Source organism: Centrocercus urophasianus, unplaced genomic scaffold, assembly GCF_019232065.1.
Source record: "Centrocercus urophasianus isolate 14NV4802_14NV808 unplaced genomic scaffold, USGS_Curo_1.0 seq_28, whole genome shotgun sequence".
Classification (NCBI taxonomy): Eukaryota; Metazoa; Chordata; class Aves; order Galliformes; family Phasianidae; genus Centrocercus; species Centrocercus urophasianus.
In genome coordinates, this window is record NW_024884844.1 from 5678676 (window position 1) to 5701183 (window position 22508).

A 22508-nucleotide genomic window follows, 5' to 3' on the forward strand; every position below is an offset into this window, starting at 1 on the left:
ATCACAACAAAACTTGACTTTTCCCCTGCCCATTCTCAACTCTATTTGTGTTGCACTGTTTTTGAGGCAGATGACTCTAATTCCTGGACACTTATTAATGTTGTGGCATCACAAACACACCATGAACATCTAGGCAAGACCACAAGGCAAATAATTTATCCTTCAATGCCTTCTGCATCTGTGCCTTTTGCAAATGAATCTGTCAAACCTACACGTAGCAACTTACAGCTGGAGGCTCAGGGAAAAAAAGGGTTTTACATCTACGTACCTCATAAAAACAAATGTTTTCACACCCTCATTTCTTAAAAACAATTCCACGAACTCAAAGGAAGGTTGGTTACAGATGATAACAGAGCTCATACAGCTTAAAAGATAGAAGGATCTTTCCATTATGAAAGTAACTGAATTGCAACTTGTTCTGGACAGATAATGCTCAGGGTTGAGTCCCAAACCAACCTTCAGGATTCCTGAAGCAAGGCTTCCCTCCACCCTTGCAATTAACAATGTCAAAGCCAACACCTCGGAAAGATCAGCACACCCCTTCTCAAGCACTAAGAAGAAAAGCTGCTCTACTTACAGCATACAACAGCAGCAATGAAACTGGACCAGAAAGCCCAGGCACAACATGCTCTGAGACAACAGACACAGTAACCTTCCCAACAGTGCTGGCCAAAACTATGGTACCCAATGGCAGGAGCTGCTTGTCTCACTGAATCCCAGAATGGCTTGGGCTGGAAGGGACCTCAAAGCCCACCCAGTTCCAATGCCCCTGCCTTTGTTATTTAGTTGTTCTCTTAATTTAGTGCTGTGAGACATGTCCCGATGCTGACGTTTTTATTGCACAGAAGGAGAAATAAATAATTTAATGGCTGAAGTGATCAGAGATTACAAGAAGGGAGAGGCAGTGATTCCCTCCCCCATTCCTCCCCTTTTACTTACGCGTATGCATGTATAAAGCTCAATACAGGATGAGCTTTAAGCAGAATTAGCAAAATAAGGTTAAATGTATCTTGTTAAGGCACTTCTGAATCATCTCTCCTTTTAGCCAAGAGATGTGCTATTTGGAGATAGCTGTGTTCTCAGGTCCTGGCTCTTGTTTCAGAAAGGATGTGGGAAGCCACTATGCAAAGCTTCTAAGGCATCACATCACCGTTTCACAGTAGATTTCACCATGCTGCACTGCTGCTTATAAAGGCACAGGTTCAATTCCAGTTATGAATATATTTCATAATCCTCTTGCACTTGCCACTGACTCTGGCCTATCATCTAACACCTTAAAGTGCTTTGGTCACTGAAACTCTGAGGTAGAAAACCCCTGCACAACAAGCAGGTTTCTTTTTTTTTTTTTTTTCTTCCCCTTTAGGTTAAGATTTGTAACTTGGCCATGTTGTAGCTTGTATAAACAAGCCTCGAGCATGTAAATAACTAATCACATCCTTTCCATACACGTTCAAGTATTTCACAAGGCATGTCAGCAGTGATTGGCACTCATCAGCCCTTTCTGAAATGACAGCTTGCTATTTTTTTTCATCCTCCAACTTTACTGAAACTGATTCCTGAACTCTTCCCTGCTGATGAGGGAGGACTGGTGGTAGCGGTGCCTGGAGGCAAAGTCCTCATTCTCCTCGGTGAGCTGCCTGGTCTCCATGCCCACTGTCGCAAAGGCTGGGGTCACCACGATCTGCTCCTTCGGCGATGGCCTCCTCCTGCAGGCACAGAAGCAGAAGCAGTCGCATCACCCAGTGTCTGCCTTTAGCAGCCATGAAAACAGAAGAGACCAAAAATAGCACCAACAGGGGCAGGCAGGGCATATTGAGAAGGGTTACATCTCTCCTGCTGCCCTTCCAGCTAATCTGGAAACATTTTTCCTAGAAGGCACGCAGTGACCATACTCATCCCCCCCCCCCCCCCCAGCAAATACTCAAAAAATATACATTTTCTTAGCAAATATACATTTCCTCTTTGGAGTTGCTCCAGATGTTGGGCTCTGCCACTTTTAACACTGCGCAGGAAAGGAAGGAGCATGACCCATTGCTAATGAAAAATACCCTTCTTACAGCTTCCGAAGCTTTTGTGTACATCTCAATTACTTTGGGAACCACACAGGCCGGAAACTCTCTTCCTCTTTGAAATAAAAAGAGGAGACTTTCCTTCAGCCTCTTGTTCTCAGAGGCAAAGTTTAAGAAACTCTTATTACACACTCGCAAGTCGCAACTGGAAGTGCTGATCTGATGACCTGGCCCTCTTCCATAGAATCATAGAATGGCTTGGGTTGGAAGGGACCTCAAAGGTCATTTCCAACTCCCTGCCATGGACAGGGGTGTCAATCACTAAATCGGGCACTAGATCAGGTAATCAAGGGCCCCATCCACTCTTTGAGAATTTGGAAGTACCGAGGACCCATGGTTGTTTTCATCACTCTTGCACTTAAATAGGATGACTTTTTTACCTCACATTCATTGTTATGTCTTGCTTGGATTTCAAGAAAACAAAGCTTAGGAGAAATGTGCAAGTGATTTCAATGCAGTTTCTTGTAGCGTAGCAGAGGTGGACTAGCTTCTCCCTTCCCATCCCTGGCCACCTCCCTGGGAAGTCAGCCAGCCTCCCATAGGGATCATCTGACAACAGGCAAGAGACACGACTGAGAAGCACCAAGGGATGACCAGGAGGAAAAGTGCTCCATCATCATGGCTGCACTGAGCTAAATTATAGGCAATGGATCCAGCTGCACACTGAGGTGGAACAGGACAGCCAAGTGCCTGGAATACAATGCAGCAGGGTCTGACTCACTGTGCAATGAGTAATTCTGACAGTGCTTCCAGCACAGTCCCGTGCACCCTGTTCCCATTCTCACCTCCTCACTCCTGGCCCTGGCTCACATTACAAATGCAGCAGACACTGTGAAAGGGGGAGAGATGGGCAACAACCCCTCTTTCTAAATGAGGCACGAAAAGCATAGTGCATTCCCTCAGGACATCCTCACTCCTGTTCTGTGTGGTTTATCTGTGGGCTCTTATCCTGCTAACGGAGAATTCTGCAGCTTTAAGACATTGCCATGAGAGGCAGCAGTAGCTGTGTGAAGGAAGCTGTTGACGGGCAAAGAGGTCTGCTGGACAGGTGTGTCCTCATGCCACTCTTGCAGAGTTTCCCATGTCTGGTAGAGACAGTGCTGGGCAGTGATGTAGGCGATCCAGCTTGTCTGTTCTTAGCTGCATCATGGACCTACATCCACAGGGATCTAAGAGAGATCCCACTGCCTTCAGCTTAGTCCCTTGAGCTGCCTCTGCCACCAAAGACATGTGACTGTGTAATAGGGACTGTGGTCAAAGAGTTGGAAAGGAAAGCATAGGCATGTGCCAATGTGCCTAAATATCTGGACCTTCATTTATCTTAAGCCACCAAATCTGCACACCTACTGCACAGCACTTGTATTTTATGGTCTTCAGTACAGTGTTCCCCCATTGCAACAGAAAAGAAGTCAAATAGATTAAGAACCGCATATAACCCCACTGAATTGTAAAGCAGCAGAGATGGTCGCTACTCCCATGGGAATCCAGACTCTATGGAATTAATAATAAATAGGATTAAAATGAATTAACAAAACCAGTTAATAACCAACCATGCAAAAACCCTGAGGTCTTCCGGGAAGGAAAACTCTAAGGTGTTAGCAGATGCAATCCCTCAGAAATTCAACACTGAATGGTTCCTTCACTGAAGACCTTGTTTATTGTATTTTCCCCTGCAGCTATTGCTGTTTCCTCCCAAATTTCCTCTCTGAAACTTCAACCCAGCTGGAATGTGACTGCCTGTTCCACCACTACCACAGCCACTGGGCTAACTGAAGCAAATAGCTAGTAACTAAGAACTTTGAGTCTCCATCCAGAGAAAGATGGACTGCTCAAGGTAAGAAGACAGTCAACGTTTACGCACATTAGTGGATCAGTGCCTTGATCTCTGCCATGTGATTGGTACCAACCTGCATGGGGTGGTCAAAACAGACTTAATCCAGCTGAACAAACTGAAATTCGCTGCTGCTCCTACAGAAAAAAAGGCACAAAAAGTCAGTAGGTTGTTAATTCCCTCATAATTGCATTTTGCCATTGAATTTTTGTATAAAATCCCAAACCAGCCTTCATTACACAAAAATTTAGTGATTGTGAGAGCACTTTTGAAGTATTCCTGCTTGCTCTAGCTCTTGAAGCAAGAAATTAACTCAAATTTCTCCATCCCTATGGAGAGCAGCTATCCCTTCCCAGACTGACAGCTTATTAAAATACCAGCAGTGCTGAGGCCAAAGCGAAGATACCAGCAGTACCTTCTCTTCCTGAGACTGCGAAGCCCATTCCCACTGCAGGGACGGGGAGACTGAGGAGCTGTGTAGCTGGCCTAAGCCAGAGTGGCTGTGGTCTCACTGCTCCTTCCTGGCTGACCCCATGGAGAGCTGGTTTAGCTTATTATATCAACACCAAGTCTTTTGGATTTCTTTGTACAGTTAATTTCCTGCACTGGCTCACTGTAGGGGCAGACAAGTGCTGGAGCTGGCAGCAAAAGCAGTCCAAGAAGTTTGTGGTGAGGGATAGGGAGGAGAACAGAGACCCAGCAGAGTTTGTTGGATTTGGCTTAGGCTGCTGGAGGCCAAGAGAAAAGAGGAAGGATGTGTTGAAATCTTTGAGCATTCTTGTGGCAGAGCTACCACTCCCAAGGCCTTCATCTAGTCCCTAATCCAAAGCATCACTCAACCAGCATCTCACAGCCTCTCAACATGGAAGGGTCATTCTGTCTTTGGAGAGCAAGCTCATGGAGCAGTTGATGTAGTGTGGCCACAAGATAACTTTCAGTCACAATCAAATAAAAATCAGGCTGAAATCTGTTTATTTCTGACTTCTTTGCCATCTAGTTCCGTGCCCCCTGCCAAGAGAAGGGACACCTTACTCTAGAGCAGGTTGCATAAAACTATCTCATTTCTTCTCCACTCTTCCATACAGATAAATAGAAATCAGTGGTAGTGTAAAGGTTAGTGAGTGATAGATTGATGGTTAGTGAATAATAACTAATTTTTGGCTTCTCCCAGCGTGGGTTTCTGAAATTTGGTATCTACTTACAATAACTTTTCATCTAGATAAATAGAGGTGGCTATCTCTGAATTGTTTAAACGACACACGAACTCAGGCTCTTTTGTCTTCTCTTACCTAGTTTTTCATAGGTGCAAAACAAAAAATAGCACATTCATACAATTTGCACCATGTACTCTCATACAAATTTGCACCCACATATGTATGTATGTGAGCAGACACATGCTGTGCATGTATCACCCTCTCCCTTTAGAGAGGCAGACAAATGCAAATCTCTCCTGCCCCTGTGCCAAGGAGCTATAGACTCTCCTGAGCTGCTTTCTCAATGTGCTATACTGTTTAATTTTGAACTTGTTTAAGCCTATCACATGCACAAACCCTTTTAAAGCCTTTTGCCTAAGAATATTTTCCCAGATTACATTCCTGACATATTCAACCTGTTGAGATCTGGAATCAAAAGGCTCTCTTGTTTTGCAGTTTTGAATGCTGAGATTTAATGCGAAACTTGTCATAATTCCCATTTTCATTAAAGTTTTCTCAGGTGGGTTTAGATCAATTAATTAACTTTATTAAAAAGTATTTACAACAGATTTTTCTCATTGCCATGATACATTTGCAATCTGCAATCCTTCCTAACTCTTAGTGTCCGATTTGGCCGTTTCTAGTACAAAAAGTATCACAAGTAGCACAATATTCAAATTACCAAGCTAGTGTTTGCTACAGTTAGAATCAAATATGGAAGAGCTACATGTAAAATGCATTGAAACTAACAAAGAAACAAAACCTAATCCTTCCTAGTGCCAACTGCATAGTCTCTCAATTCGTAATCAAGTGAAATTAAAGCTTAATGAATTTTTAAGCAGATTTAATAATACAAAGAACACATAACTCACCCAGGGGGAGTCCTGGACTCACTTGGCCGATGTAGAAATACAGAACCACCGCTGCCCCCAGGCTGACTAGGGTGTAGATCCACTGAATGACAAACATTATGATGAGGGACACAATTGCCTATTGAAAAGACAAGGCTTGGGGTCACTCCAAGTGAGACAGTGCACTGCTGTCAATGTGACAGCATCACCCTTCTGAGCATTTCTTTTTAGGTGTCTGCTCAGGGATGGGGATGTAATCAACACTGCCTGAGCTCACCTCTGGAGGTGCACAAGGCAAGGTTTGATGGGGCAATAACATGGGTGGATGGAAATTCCTGGTGCAACAGGCCCTCTAGGGAACCACATCATCTCCTACCTCGGAAACACTCCATGATGAGCAGTTTCTGGCCACATATCCATTATTATTATTATTATTATTATTATTGCTCAAGATGATGACAAGCACTTTGAAGCTCTGTTAATTACTGAGCCCAGAGAGTGCATTGGTGTACAACCTCCCATAGATTTCACCACTGGAGAGCAGCCTCCAGCATCCATCCCACCCACCCACCTGCAGGACCTGTCTCCAGTAGTTGGCTACTGGAAGCCCGATCAGCACATCTGGAAAGTGGGTGTCAAACTCAATCTAAGCATTAAATTAGAAGGCATTTGTGTGCTGTTCAAAGGTGTTTGTTGTATTTTACATACAGCTATGTAATCCCCACCCATGAAGAAAAGCCATATGGTTCATTCATTATGCATATCTGACCCTTCTCCTGTCATCTGCCCATTAATCCATCTTCCCGAGATGAATTTAAATCTCAGTGGCTTCAGGCAGAAGCTATTTAGAAGTTATTTATTCTTGAAAGTAACCTGCTGGGGAACACTCTGTTTTTCTCCCTCAAAATGTGGAATTTCACAGTCAGGCTACTCCGATCAGGAGTTCAGCACTAATGAAATCCTACCCTAAGGTAGCATCAACTGCTTCATAAATAAGAATAATACAGCTCTGAAGCTGATGTCTCAGTCCATCCCACAGTAGGCTGGAACATTGTGAAAAGAGGGATCTGATGTTTTTTCCCCATCAGCCCCACATCTCTAACTCTAGAAAAGTTCTAAGACGACAGACTTTGAATTTGGATCTTCTGTGCTTGTTTGTTTTAGCTCTTTTAAATAATGTCATCTGCCTTTCTTATAATTTGAACTAGGGATGCATATTCCTGCAAGTATTTAGTTCAGGTAAGCGGGGAAACACAAAAGCCATTTTAAAATACTGCAGTGTATTTGCACCGCATTAAGTGATGAACTTCCTTCCACGTTTTACAAACACAAACCAATGCTCAAAATAAAATTACTTACACCAGCAAAGGAAACCCAGTAATTGCAGAATTTGGAGTAGAAGGATTTTTGAATTTGCTGAATTTCCAGCTCTAGATTTTGCTGCCTTGTAGATGATTCTGGAGCATAAGAAGAAAGAAAGAGAGATATTATAAAGGAGCTGGTGTGTTAGTCTTTTTCTACTTCACATTACCAGATTGCAGAAATCAAAACAGAAATTCTATCTGACAGCTGGGCATGGCGGAGTTTAGACATAACTTCTAAAATGAAAGCAAAAAAAAAAACAAAAAAAAAAAAAAAAAAAAAAACAAGCAGGAAGGGAAAAAAAGAAAGGAAACAAAGGAGTTTACAGCTCTGGTATTGAGGCCATTTTAAGTTCACACATACGTCATCATATGGAAAGCAAGGCACAGTTTCAGTATTTGTAAAAGAAGAAAGATATAATATTTAATTGGCTAACATTGATAGAAGATTACTGATCTGAGACAACAGCCCCCACTGTAAACAGTATTAAATACCCACAGTGCCAACAAAATGAATTCAGATTCTTAGCTGCGGATGACGAATTACAGCCTCCTCCTGCAGCATGGGGATCATTTCATTTTGATAGCTAGAGCTTTAGGCTTGCAAAAATCCATCCCTCCTACCCTCCTACCCAACATCATGGCAAAATAAGCCCCAAGATAATACTCAAAACCTTTTTAATGCACAGCATTAAGAGCACATTTGTAGAATAACGAGCATGCAGTAAACAACCCTACACTAAATACAGTCCTGCCTGCTTTCCTGTGATTAATCTTCCATAGGAAATTACACTGGAACTTCTCCTGTGATTCATTACAATGAACTCTATCCTCACCTGTAATAAAAGATATTATTGCTATGAATCACCCAATGACAGTCCCATATAAAGCTAGTTTCTCGCCTGCCTCCAAGAGGACCGAGGCTGTAAATCATTCCCCATGAATCCCTTTCCTGCAGCCCTCACCTCCCATCCCACGACCTGAGACCTCTGGTGCCTTGCTGCACAGCTGCTCCCCGTGCTCAGCTGGCCCCCGGTGATCCACAGCAGGCAGTGCCCAGCACAATCCCACCTCACACTGCTGGCTTTTGGGTGGGGGCTCCATGGTCTCATCCCAACCACACTGAGTTGGAGGAGCATCGTGATCAAGATCCAGAAGAAAGCTGTCTTGTAACATTTGCTTGGCTGGCTTCTTTGCTTTTTTCTGTTTGACTTTTTGCAGTAGATTCTCAGCTCCTTCTTTTTTGCCAGCATCTGGCTCATTACGAAACGGTTTAAAAAGCTGGTCCATGTCTTTTCTGAATTCCAGCAAGGTGCCATTCGATCTGCTTTGAATTACTCCATCTGATGCATGGCTGGAGGGCCTGTTAAAAATCAAAGGCTGGGAAGAGTGAGGAGGCTTAGTGTTTTCCATCAGTGCCTTGCCAGGTTTTTGCTGAACGTCGTAGCTCAAGGAGATCGAGAAATAGGAGTAGTCTACAGCAATATATGTCAACATGAAGTTGATGGTGACTATTGGAGCAAGAACGTTCACTTGCCCAATGAAGACGAAAGCCATGGTGATGAGACTTGTTAAGCAAATTGCAGCTACTGGAGTCTTGTTGGGTCCTTTCTATTGCATGAATAAGAGAAAATTATTTAAATTAAGACTTGTGAGGATCCCCCCAGCTCAGATGTAACACGTGAATATCCCAGCAGTCTGCAGGTACCCCGTTAGTCATGAAACATACCTCCACGTGTGCACAGCAGAGATTCACTGGCTTAATAAATTAAAGAACAGACTGAAAGCCAAGAACTGCTGAGTTCCCACCTCACCTCTGATCCTTCCTCAATCTTTGTCTTTGGAAAATTCATCCAGTCTCACTCTATATCTCCATGGTAAAATATTAAAGCAGCAATAAACCTTCAGAAAGATTTGTGGAGCCTATGGGAAGCTTGGGCTGTGTTCAGGCAATAAAACATGTTAATTACACTTAACTGTTCATTTCTAATTTCTCTACAGGGCCCTTCATTGCTGTCTGCTCAAAAGGCTTCTCACAAATTTTAATCTCAGGTCCAGTACGCCCTTCTTTGATCACTGCTAAAGAGTGAGCCTACACGATGCTAACTGCCCATCAGAGCCGCTGTGAAGGCCCTTCTGAGATGTGGTTTGTCCCACATGGGCTACTGCTGGAAAACAAGCTCCATTTCTAAAAGTCTTGCAGTTTGGGAGTTTTTCCAGCAGCTCACAGCCGAGAGGAGGCACCTCAGAGATGAGCTGAAAGGTGCTCTTCCAGCTCCTTCACACCAACAACAGCACGAGACGGGGAACATTTTCCATCCTACATTTTCATTTACTGCATGTACTTCTCTAATAAACACATAGCTCAAATGGAAACTATTTCTATTTTCTCCACGCTTACTTATTAATAGAAAAGGGGACCTTACGCCTTTTCACAATGAAATGAGAAATATGTCTCCGGGATAAATGAACTCGGTTCTCAGAAAGCATCTTAGGTATTAGAAAGACTTACTGAGATAGGGAACAGATGGTACGATCTCAGGATGCCTCTGGCTTAGGTTTAACACTACAGAAAACAATAGTGTCCTTCACATTAACTGGGGTTATGTTGCCTACAACACTTTCCTAAACCATGGAAAAGAAGAACTGATGTGGAACAGACTGTTAAGGGCAAACTACACTTATTAACTCTCCAAGAACCAAATCTAGACAATTTTCAAGGTAGCAGAGAGAAGGAAGGGGAAGGTGATCTGCCTTTAATTTCTTACCTCCTTCTGAGCATTTCACATTGAGGCACTCTGCCCAGTGTTCAGAGCAGAAAACACTACAAAAAGACAGAATACTGCCAGAGAAGAGAGGGAATCAACTTTGCAGCCCTTGGACTAAATGACTGACAGTTCGGCAAGCATTGCCACGTGGAGAACAGTCTGTTCTGGGATTGCCTGACAACTGCCCCCAGTAGCTGGAAGGTTTTGCTGTTGTTACCATTCCTGCTTCTCCTGTCGTTATTTCTATTATTCTTATTTCTGTTATTATTGTCTTATTTTTCAAGAATTACACGGAGAAATATAAAATACAGGAAACCATTTTGCTTCTAAAATGAAGATATTTTAAAATGTTCTTAAATTTCAACATTGTGCAATATCTGTTCTGCATTTATAAGCTGCTCTGAAGAAGCAAAACCACCTTAAGGTTCTCCCAGCTGCTCGCTGCAGTTAGGTGCTGTAGGTTATTTAGAGCAAGGGAAATTTTTTTCTCCCTCTTTAGAAAAATGAAAATCCATATGAAATACTTTGATCTACATGCATAGCCCATGACTACACAATCCTTATTGGCTGATGCTTTGACTGTTCTCAGTGAAACAACTCATGTGAAGGAGGATTACTTACTAGGACAAGGAAAAAGCTTCTTGCCAAATTCAAAGCAAGGCTTTGTTTAAAAGCAGCCCTCTAAATTAACCTTCCAAATCTATTCTCTCTATTATCTTCACAGAGTCCAAAAGGTACCTCATCCTTTCCTCCCGGGCGCAGAAACAGAATCCACTGCACTGCAATTAGTACTCAGCTACCATGTCACCAAAGAAGATAGGAAGATCTCAAGGAAAAAGAGCAGGAAAGAAGAAATATAAAAGAAAAAGATAAAGAAGAAGCTACTATCCATTCAATCAGGGTGCTTGCACAAAGCTTTAGACTTCTGCCCTGAAAGAGAGGGCAGAGAAGAGTGAAGTGCCTCAGTCACAACTATGATCAGCATGGATTTAGATAAGATGCTTGCAAAAAAACCACCAGCAAATCACACTCAAAGTTGTATCTCAAGCAGTTGTCTTCCTGGAGATGTCTCAAAAGAAGTGAGACCAAGGGAGGAGGTCACACAGTCCAGAAAGAGCCGTCCATGTGTGCAGAAGGGCCAAACAGCTCTAGGACAGGGGCACAGCTGAGACAGGGAGCACAGACCCCATGCCAGAAATACTCCTTGTATCAACAGCTTCCCTTCAGGTTAGCTTTCACAGTAACTTCACAGGAAGGGTCACTAACCCCGTGTCCAAGGAAGGCGAGCATGGGGACCACGTTCTCCTGGGCGATGCACTGCAGGATTCGGGGCGCCCCGTAGAGCCCCCCCATGCAGGAGGCCAGGGATGAGATGTACAGCCCTAGCAGAAACAAGAAACCCACCAAAGATACCTGGAGGAAGCAGAGAGAAGGCAAAGTCAATTACTTTGTTTTTCAAAGAACCACAAGTGATTTTAAATGTGCATTTTCACAGATCCTCTATATTTTATAACATTGCAGAATGATCTAAGTGGAAAAGGCAGCAATTTAACTGGTCTGTGGTATAAAGTGCAAGTAATTAATACGGGAAAATTACCCCATAAAAGTAATTTAATACTGAACATCCTGTATCAACAGAGCCATTTGACAAACTCATATCCAAGAAAGTCTTTGTCACTCGGAGCAATTGCAGCAAAGCAGCAGCTATTAGATTCCACTTAAGTAACTGCAAGTGAGTTTATTTCAGGAGAGATCACTTATATACAGAGCACACCATACAGGAAAAGCTACCCAGGCTTCCAACCATCCAAAACAGGAAGACAAACCCCTGCATCCCAGAGGGGAAAACCAATCCTGAAAGAAAATCCGCAGTAAAACCAAATCAAACTTGCCACTTAAGCAAATGGCATCTCAAAAAACATGCTCCAAAGGATATAATACAATGACCTTTTTTTCCTGTCTTCAATGAGCAAAGAATTTCCTCCGGTATGCACAAAACTTCAAAACCTTTAAAGCCACAGTGCTGCTTACTACAGGTGGTTTTATTGCCCTTTGCTAGCCAACACCTCCTCGAGCTGGCAGTCCAGCTGGGCAGCACTACGTGTAGGCAGCAAGCTGTGGGCCAGGCACAGCTCCCAGCCCCGAAACACTGAGCCAAGGCCAGCTGAAGCCCAACCCTTCTCAAGCAAAGAGACATCCTCACTAACCCTATAGTTATGGGCAGCTTCTACAGGCTGAAACACAAGTTGTCTATTCAGAGATTCGAGGGTTATTCTCCTGGCTTGCTAATAACAGGGTTTTAGCACAGTTTTCTGTGGGAATACTTGTTTTCACTGTGTTTGCCAGATGTATTTTAGAACCGTACCGGTCTCCTACCACTCAAACAACAGTGTTGCTTCTCCCCATGCAAATCCACTTGCTCTGGGAATTTTATCTTGTGGGGCAGAAAAACTTGACGGGACGATTAGCAGCTATCAGCTTCCATCAGACAAATGGGCAGACCCTGGCTGCAGGAGCCTGACAAGCAGAAATACCTCCCCCCCCCCCCGAGAACTGGTCTGGTTTGGGAAACACTTGGCAGAAACAATCAGTAGTGCCAGACATCATATATTACTTCAGCTGCCAAAAAAGCTTGCATTTAAATGCACTACTTGACATTCAAATCAGGGTTAGAGGGGAAGAGTCCCTTTCACTGAGGCTGATGAAAGGTTTTGCTGTTGGTTTTAAGTACGGAGAGTACGAATACTCAGTAAGAAATTGGCACTTTTGGCTCATTAAGAAGGGAAATCAGTGAATCTCATTTCTGTGTTTGCAAAGCCAAACAAGCACCATGGGGCACAAAAGCAGCCACTCGCTCACCTGCACCTGCCAGAAATGGGGAGCTGGAATGTTCAGTGCGCAACGATCGCGTTCTCTCTCCAAAGTCATTCCAACACACAGGCTTGCTTGTAGCCACTCAGAGAAGCCAAATGAGTGTTTGGATTGTTCCACTGAAGGCAGTTTGCTTTGTTTTGGGGGGGGGTCTGTTTATTTTTTTATATATTTAACAGCGTTAAATATCTTCAGATTCATCTCCTGGGAGATATTACAGCTTTTCCCCATGGAGGGTTTTGAAGTTAAAACACATTCAAAAATCTCTCTCTCTTCAGCTGGTTCAGTTACAGGTACTGTTTCATTACCATACTTTCCATCCGCTACATCTGTCACATTTACTTAACAAAAGCATTGCGTTAAAGGTAAACCCATTCTTTTTTCCCTGAAATAGAGATGATGTTTCACCTTAGCAGGAAGTCACAGGAGTCCCACCATTAATTTGAAGCTTACTTTTGGGACTGGAGGATATCTAGGGCTACAGTTACTTGGAGAGAAAACAAAGCCAAAGTCTCAAACTGACATTTTAGATTAAAGTGTTATAAATTAAACTGATAGATGACATCTCAAAAAATAACCACAAAACAGTGTCAGATATCATATAGTATAATGCTGAATAATAGGAAATTAGCCCTTCCATATGCCATCTAGAGTAAGACAGAGAGGCACACCGACATCTTTGCTCTTCTTTCAATGGCCTGCAATGGCTGGGTTCGTTGCACGTAACCCTACAACTCTCCTTCACTCACATACACCATCATGGAACGTCTCAAGTTCTCTAATCCAACTGCTCACACTGTAATTACAGTCTGGGTCATATGAGACCCTCAGCCTCGCTTGACTTAGTACAGATAAGCAGTGGAGTTCTTTAGAGATTTCAATTTGGCCCAAACTTCCGCCAATGAGAAAGGATACATTCAATAAAAGACAGCATTTATCACTGGACCATATTAGCATACTGTAGCTCTTAAAGCTATCTGCTGAGTGATTATGCCACGATTCAGCATTATTGGATATGCTGGTGAATGCAAAGATATTCAAATCAATTGTACACTGGTATGTGCATGGGGAAGATCCCTTGAGTGTCAATGAGAGATGTGCACCCAAATCTCTTAGGATTTTGGAAAAACTCAAGCATACAATGACAAAGAAGCTCCCCAGGCTAAAAGCCCCATCATATAACACCTTTTTATACACAAAATCAAGTTACCTTCTCTGCTATCATGAAGTCGTAGCGGAGAGACTGACGGGTGCAAATGGCTCCTAGCAAAAAGACGAAGACCATGTAGAGAAACCACCTGCAAACAACAAAACCAAATCATTTTCTCCAGCCAGACAAGACCAGTGAGAACAGTGCCCACCCGCAGAGGCAGAAGAAGTCCGTGTGCCTGTAAGCTGGGTTTTCAATCATTCTGTACTGGCTGGCTCTGCATGGCAGGATGTCACCACCATGCTCATTACATGCCCATCACAGCACAGTGGGGACAGTAAATCACAGCCATGGCATGACAGTACAGTTCCCCTGAGGTAAGGAACCTGTATGTCCTTGATATGCACACAGGGGAATGATCCAGCCATGCTGTATGCAAGTCCCCTCTTTCAGGGGGCAATGCCAGGTTTACCACCTCTGTCACGATCCTCCTTGGATATTTGTGGCTGTTCCATTGGAGGGATAAGCCAGGTTGCCTGCAAAGTTCAGGCAGCAGAGGTGTGAATTCCCTGCTCTAAAACAAAACGAGCACCAGCTGCAGTAGGAATTCAACAATGTCCAGAAGATCCCCCCTTTCTGCCTCAAGCTGGGTATGCAATTAATATAATATTTTCAGAAGTAGCTTAATCGGCAATGAAAGCAGGAAAGGAGCTACTGAGGTACTTTTTAACACATAACAATGCATTACTTCTGGAAAGCAGCATTTCTCAGGGGGAGAGCTCTGCTCCCCCAGCCTTGCAGTCACACCGGTCATTTCATCATTTCACCACTCTTGGCCTCATTTTCCCCAGTAAGAACAATTACATTTTCTTTTTTTTCCAAAGACAGTGCTTTGAAATCAGCAGCAATAAGTGACAAAACCACGTGTCACAGGCCTTCAAGAACTTTGCATGCCGCTTGGGGACAGCCAGGCTGCAATGGCATAACCCCTCTAGCACCAACACACATCCCATCCAACAGAGGAAGCTGAACAGTAAGGAAGGACTTACTCTGTATCCACTGAACAGATCTCCTCTCCAACCCACCCAGAGTAGGTGGTGGTAATGGATGAGAATTTGAATGAGAGCCAGACGTTAATTTTCCAGATGGCTGAGTAATAAAAGGTTGATGGGAATATGAAATGGATTGGTCACATCCAGGGCAGGCTCCAAATAGTAAATTTTCCCCAGCCTATTACTTACGAGGTGCCAATAGCAGCCAGAGACCCCAGGGGAATGTTGGTAGCAGGCTTCTGGAGATCTCCACTCATATTGAACCCAGCCATCACACCTATATTTTGTAGACATAAATACAATTTAGAGTTAATCCAAGTTATAGCATCCGTGACATATATTCCAATATACAACATAATTTAATCAGTCACTTCATCGATTACTTCAGAACAGTAACTAGATCATTTCACTGCACTGCCACGCGTAGGGTTACTGCCTCCCATTGACTGCTTGGTAAGTAACTGCTCCTGTCTCAAGGGAAATGAGCAACTGCTAACGCATCTACAAAGAACTCTTTGTCCATTTTGAACAATACTGGGGGGAGGGGTGTGTGAAGAAGCAGAAATCCAACAAAACCCATCTTATCTTAATGCAAACATGATAGAAAACAGTGTCATTAGATTGTTGGAAAGAAGAATGCCACTGTTCATCACAAGCTTGCATTCAGCAGGCTGTCCTGTCCCACCAGCCCCAGTCAGTCAGAGCAGATCAATTGCAGGTGTCTGCATTCACAAAGGACAACCACTAATGCAGCGTTTAATGTCTGTGTTCAATGACTACTCCATGCATTTAGTAGAGAGAATTGGAATATGCACGTAGGTGGCAGTTTCCAGCCTTGGGCTCTTCTCTGCAAGCATCACTCAAGGCTCTGGACTGGCATTATCTCTGCTGTGCAGATAAGGAAATGAAAGCATTGAGCAGGTAAGTGATATCCCAAGCATCACAGAAAACACCTGCAGAACAATAAGCACTGGAATATCATTTTAGGCCAGAGCACAGGGTATTGCATGACCAGTGACAGTCCTCAGCTTAACAAATCACCATCAAAAGCTGCAAGAAAGGCAAACAAGAAGGATCAAAGGATTGACAACTCTGTCTTAGGGCTGGGAACCCCAGCCTAAAAAGAGTTAAGAGACTTTACTCACATTTGAAGAGAGTCATGCCAGACTTGGCAAAAAAGTGCATCTTTTCTCATTAAATTATCCCCAAATTTCTCCCAGAATATTTGAGATATCTGCTATAAGTAAATTAAATGCTTGACTTAGAATTCCAATGAGAATTCAGACAATCTGAAGACAGGACAAGAGCCTCCCTAAGACACTCATTCTTGCCCATCTCTGTCCCATTTTGGGAGAATTTTCTCAGCAAAGGACAGTCAGTTTCACAACAAATCCTGCAGCACAGCAGATAAATCCCAGCTCAGCCAGATGGATGTCTTCTCTAAAGGCCTTGCAGGGCTACAGATGGATGGCCACCAGGGAGCCATGGTTGTTGCTAATCAGGGATCAGCAGCTCATCTGCCTGCTCTGTCCTGGGCTTTCCTACACGTTTTCATTGCTCCATGGCCCCATCTGCTAAGTGGGAATTGTAACACTTTCTCTCGGCACGCTAATGAGCACAAGGCACTCACATGCTGCTAAACACACCAGCTAAGCATCCAGCACTTCATTTATTTTCTTTTTCTTCCCCTTGATTGTCTCAGGCCCACCCAGCAGCCATCTCTTTCTATCATTCTCTCCACCAGAACCTCGGTGCCCTGGCACTTTGCTTCCAGAGAAGCCGTCTTCCAGATTCAGATCAGATTCAAATCCCTGAGACTTACTTTAAAAATCAAACCGAGTTGCTCATTTTCTCCTGGAAGACTGCTCTGTGGATGTAGTTCTGTGTAGCACTGGTAAAAGCCCATCAGCTGGTGTACTTTTCGCCAGATAAAGTTTCCAAGTGCTGTTCAAGCACTGCTCCTTTTTCAAGAGTTATACAATAGGCTTAGCTGGAGGTCAGAAAATGTAGGAAGGCAGAAGTCTATAGGAACAGCCAAAAACATCATACTACATGGAGCATCCATGAGGCACTCTTCAGTGACATGCTATTCTGCATTTCAGGGGGAAAGCAGAAAATGCAGAATACCCTACATTTTTCTTCCAAAGGGAGCAAGCTGTTGTCAGAAGGACAGCTGCTAATCCAATGTGCCTCTTGGCCAAGTTTCCCAAACACTTGGCACCACTTCTGTATCTTCCAGCTCAAGCTTGACTCACCTCCTCCTCAATCAAGCTCTTACCTCAGCAAAGCACTGGGGAAACACCAATATGGTGTTTTTCTGGACCAAGTACGAAAAAAAATGAAGGTGTGAAGTCACTTGTGCACTGATAACTGCAGGGCCTTGACTACCCCACTGCCTCCCTTGCAGAGATTCACACATAATAAGGTACAGCCCAAAATGGCCTGCCAGAGCCTATATACACCAAGATCAACGACTGACCTCGTGGTTAGGGGTCAGATCCAGACCAGTGCAGAACCTCCAAGGTCACCAGAGTGTCACAGCCTCCTTTGACAAAGGCCAAGGTCACCACTACAAGATCCAAAATAGCATTGGTCTGAGTGGCTGAGAACGTCTGCCTCCTCCATGCTGACTACTCCCAGACTTGAGAATCTTCTTGTACAGAAGTACAGACAATGTCAAAGTCATCTCTCTACCACCTGCCAAAAAGAAATTATCCAGATAGGGTGCCAGCTGCTGAAGAGTGGAACTGAGAAGACCTTGTGCAAGCAGCAAACTAACCATCTCACTTCTCAATGAAAGGACAAAAGGACAACCCAATTCCTTTCTAACAAATTAAAATAAAAGAAATTGAACAAACTCCACTATTAATAGCTTTGGTCACCCCTTGCCAAAGAGTGAGCTCGGCTGGTTTGCAAGACTAGCTACTAAAGAGAACAAAAATACGTGCACTTGCACATAAAATCCAACCAAGTAGAGAAGTTGGGACATTTCATCCTCCAGACAGATCTATTCCACAAGGAAATGGCCAATCCCTTTTGAACTCAAGCAATCCTATCTGCAGATTGTCCACAGAGAAAATTATCCACCTCTCTGTTTCAACGAGATAGCAGGCTGGATTTTCCACACTAGCTATTATCTCGGAGAGCGGCAGATAATGACAAAGCTGCTGGACAAGGAAGCATGAAAACACAGTCAGCTCAGCCAGGAAATTATGGCTGAGACAGTCTGTACATTGCTGCTATTCCCAGCGTAATCCTGACCTGGGAATCATCCAGGCAGTGGATACGTGCATGAAGAGACCACCTACACTGTACATTAGACATAAGCATCAGCTCCACCAACCCTGGCTTACAGCTCTACCAGCTATGGTTTATAACTGTAGATACGACTGCCTGCAAACTGCCATTGTATTGCATTTTCCAGAAAAATTACTATAAAATGCGAAAGTTTGTGGTGTTTAGTTTGTTAGCTTTTTTTTTCTTTTTTCCTTCAACCAAGAGATGAAGAATGGAAAATCTGAGATTGGAATTGCAGCTGATTGTTTAAAAGGGCCAAATTCTCCACTGATGTAAGCTGGCATCTCTCCACAGACTCCAGTGGAGTTGTGCCAGTTTACATCATCTGATAACTTAGCCCAAAACTTCTAAATCTATTTGCTGTCATTTTGCAAGTGCCAAATATGGTTTATTTCAGAACTGGTGTCAGCACAATGACATTTTCCAGTAATGCTGCTCAAACATCACCTTACTTTATCGTATCACACAATAACACACTTCTTTCATTAAGCTGAAAACCTTTGGAATCTGGTAGAAAGAAAATCATTCCCTGCACAACACTAATGCTTAACTTCATCTTGAAGCTGCACTGGCAGTTGTGTGGCTGCTGAACAATTGCATGCGTTTCTGTGGGCAGGCAGCTGCTGAGCCTCCTTTGTCATGCACATCCCTGCTTAGATGGGGAGCTGAGGTGATGGCTTCAAGCTGTGCCAGGGGAGGTTCAGGTTGGATATTAGGAAATATTTATTCTCAGAAGGAATGGTGGTGCAGTGGCATAGACTGCCAGGGAGATGGGGGAGTCACCATCCCTGGAGGTGTTCAAGAACAGGGTGGATGTGACACTGAGGATTGTGGCCTAGAGAGGTCACAGGCATGGCATGATGGCTGGACTGGATGATCTTAGAGGTCTTTCCAACATTCATGATTCTATTATTCTAAACGTGGTTGCCTCTGACTTAAAACAGAAAATCTGAGTTGTCTTCTTCGGCAGCTTCCAGAGCTATTTCTGATGAAAACAAGCAACTATGAAGTACTTTTAGCCATGTCCTAGAGACCAGACTGAAATCAGTTGAATTCAGATAACAATTGGAAAGGGAGAATAAAGTGTTTATCCTGAGAATATCAAAATAGTTTCACTTCAAAAAGGAACACTTCATCTCAGAAGGGCCCAAACATCTTGTTTCACAATTTCCTAAACACTTTTTAAAAAACCTTTGTTATTAGAACAGCATCTTAAATTGTGAATCAACATATGCTAAAAATTAAAAAGAATAAACAAAACATTCAATAATAAAAGCCAAACCAAATATCATTTTGGGTCAAATTAGTTTTTCAAAGTGGCTCAAAGCAGCCCCCCACACTGAACAGCAAATTGCTTGGCTGAAACTTTCCTTGAATTGAAAAACTTAATGCATGGGATTGTGCTGCCAATGCTTTGTCCACATCACCAAGGGGGTTCCAGAAGAAGCAGAAACTGCTTAGGGATGGTGCAGGGAATGGTTCAGGAGGATAAAGCAGAGGTGCAGCTGGGGGTGATGTTCATGCATCCTTGCCATTCCTTTCTTTTCTGCCCTGCAGAAGAGGCTTGGCAATTGTGTGGCATCCCTCCAGCCTGCTATTAATGCTGCTGCCAAAACTATCCCTGCAATGTCACCTGGAAGCCCGCAGACCGCCTGTGCTGCTGGGCCTGCTGCCAGGCAGGGAGGAGCACCCTCCTGTCCTCCTGCCTGCAATGCAGTGGGCAGCATTTGTCTGCAGAATGTGGGGCACTGGGAAAGCTGGCATCCCCTCTGCAGTACTGAGCTTCCATTTTGGGTGAGGATTCAGGCTAAGACATTGCACCAGCTCTTGGAGATGGGAGCTCTGAAGTTGCACAGGGCTCTCAGCTGTGATTTGGAACAGAAAAGCCTTGACACCCATCTCTTGCCTTCTTAATCTTTTTTAATCAGATCACAAGTTCTCCCATGTAGCATTACGTTTTCTTTCACGAGGCTCCTAAGCACTGCGGTGCTATAAACAGCAATAACAGGAACAATGGTGGTGTTATATGGTACCACTGGCATCGCTGCTCCAAAGCAACAATTTAAATCCTGTAAATAACTAAACAATAAAAAAGAACACATGAAAAAGATCCGCAGTAACCAAAGTAATTATACATCAGCCCAAACGTGTTTTTAGAGAATATTTAACATTACTACTGGTGTTACAACCACTAACTAATAATGCAACATGCTGCCAGGACTTCAAATAAATTATATCTGTTAGTTTTGGCCTTCATCCTAGCAGCCAGGTATTAGCAGTGATGAAGAACCATTTAATATGGTTAATCATGGCAATTTTCTGCACAGCTTTGTCATAACTGTTCCTTCTTCTGTGATCAGGGAACTGGAAAATCCCGCTTTCCTGAATCAGAGGCAGGACTCTGAAGAAGGTCTCCTTCTGCGGCCGGGAGACTTGCGTGGGTAAGACCAAAGCAATAAGGAAGAGGGCAGCAGCCAACTGCTCCATGGTGCCAACAGTTTGGGCAAGGAAATTTTTCAGAAGGAAGCCTACCTGGAGGCAACAACCAGCCTGGTAAGCTGCGAGAGAGGATTTCAAAGGAAAAATTGGGCTCTAGGTACACCTGACAAAGTGATTCTGCTAGATTATTTCTCCAGCTCATCTGCTTCACAAAACCTTTCAGCTTCTCTCTCTGTACCGCAGCACTTCCACTAACAACTTTCAGTTAGTTGCTTGGAGTTAATCCTCTGCAAATTCATCCTATAATCCAAGGATTCATTGCTATGGAAACTGCTCATGATCAGTACTTTTTACTGCTTAAAAAACAGCATCAACAAAAGGTATTTTAACTCCAACTGATAGCTATTTCATTCGCACTAGAGAGTACCAGCTGTGGAGAGGGGACATCGATCTTCCTCTTAATTTAAGAGAAGGAATGACATAAAAGCATGAAGTTACACTTAATGAACATGAGTCCTGCTGTGTGGGCAGTGCAGAGAGCAGTAGGTCAGCATCCTGGGTGCTGGAACCAGCCCAGCTCAGCCACCAAGAGTCCTCCCATCCCCTTCCCTCCCATCCAGAACAATCTCATTGCAAGGCTTATCTAGCAACGTGAATCATTGATCATCACAATTAAAAAAGCTTGGAACCCTGTGGCCCCAAAACATTGGCCAAGATTGCCTAATCCTTGGAGGGGAGGAAACAACACCATCACGTCAACCCACAGGCTTGACAAGCAGCCTGGAGAATCTCCCCAGGAGATGTGCCTGTGGAGGGGAGGATAAAACTCACCGTACCTGTGGCAGCTGGGAAAAACACTCCAAAAACAGTGAAGAAGGACTCCCCCTGGCTGTAGTCTGGCAGCGTGTTGTTAAATAAAAGCTCTTCAGAGTAGCCAACAAAGCCGTGCTCTGCAAACACAGGGAGGGAAAGAGGAATATCTCAGCCACTGCACACATGGTGGGACAGCCAACTCAGTCTTGGGTGACAGCCCCTTCACCCCCAAAAAAGTGTGAGCAGTAGCTGTTTCCAGTGGTTGTTTGAAATGGCGAATGTCAATTTTTTTAGTGGGGGAAGAGGTAAGCATGGTTAAGTGGGTACCAATGCCAGGCAAAGACATGGGTGACAATGATTGGACTGCTAGCACGTCTCAGCTGTGCTGCCTCATAGTGAGTCCTGCCATCAGCACCTTTCCATGAAACCTGCCCACCAAGGACCATCACAACCTATGGGTAGTAAAGATAACTTAGAAAGCAGGTTAAGGAATTAAAGATACATCTACAAAATTAATAACTTCATTTTCAGCAGGCAATGCTGCTTTTTAATGGAGTATCTTCTGTTGTGGAAACATCTCCTCCATATAAGCACTCCAAATGCTTGTGACTGCGGTGGGGGGAGGTGAGCAAAACTGGTTTATTTCTTCTTCCAGCCACTACAAATTATTTCCACAAGACATGTGACTGCAATAACTTGAATTTTCTCATTAGCAGGCAGGATGTTGTTTATGGCTGTGCAGGGTGACAGCCAGAAATTTAAAAACGACTCCATCAAAGCTGTCCCATGCCTCAAAGGCAGCACTAATGATGT

The 22508-nt window shown here is 43.7% G+C and overlaps 1 protein-coding gene across 5 annotated transcripts in view; it reads right to left on the reverse strand.

Annotated features, from left to right (window-relative positions):
* Nucleotides 1-302: 302 nt before the first annotated feature.
* SLC12A8 (solute carrier family 12 member 8) overlaps nucleotides 303-22508 on the reverse strand; it is a 44643-nt gene continuing 22437 nt past the window's right edge. For 2 of the 5 annotated variants that reach the window (XM_042827355.1, XM_042827356.1), the window contains exons 5-13: nucleotides 21719-21832; nucleotides 15336-15423; nucleotides 14155-14242; nucleotides 11340-11486; nucleotides 8271-8916; nucleotides 7304-7401; nucleotides 5966-6083; nucleotides 3977-4037; nucleotides 303-1706 (exon numbers count right to left, since the gene is read on the reverse strand). In XM_042827355.1, coding sequence (XP_042683289.1) covers nucleotides 1541-1706; nucleotides 3977-4037; nucleotides 5966-6083; nucleotides 7304-7401; nucleotides 8271-8916; nucleotides 11340-11486; nucleotides 14155-14242; nucleotides 15336-15423; nucleotides 21719-21832 — 1526 coding nt within the window. In that variant the 3' untranslated portion in view covers nucleotides 303-1540. The remainder of the gene's footprint in view (nucleotides 1707-3976; nucleotides 4038-5965; nucleotides 6084-7303; nucleotides 7402-8270; nucleotides 8917-11339; nucleotides 11487-14154; nucleotides 14243-15335; nucleotides 15424-21718; nucleotides 21833-22508) is intronic. The other 3 variants (XM_042827351.1, XM_042827352.1, XM_042827354.1) reach the window with 3 other exon arrangements.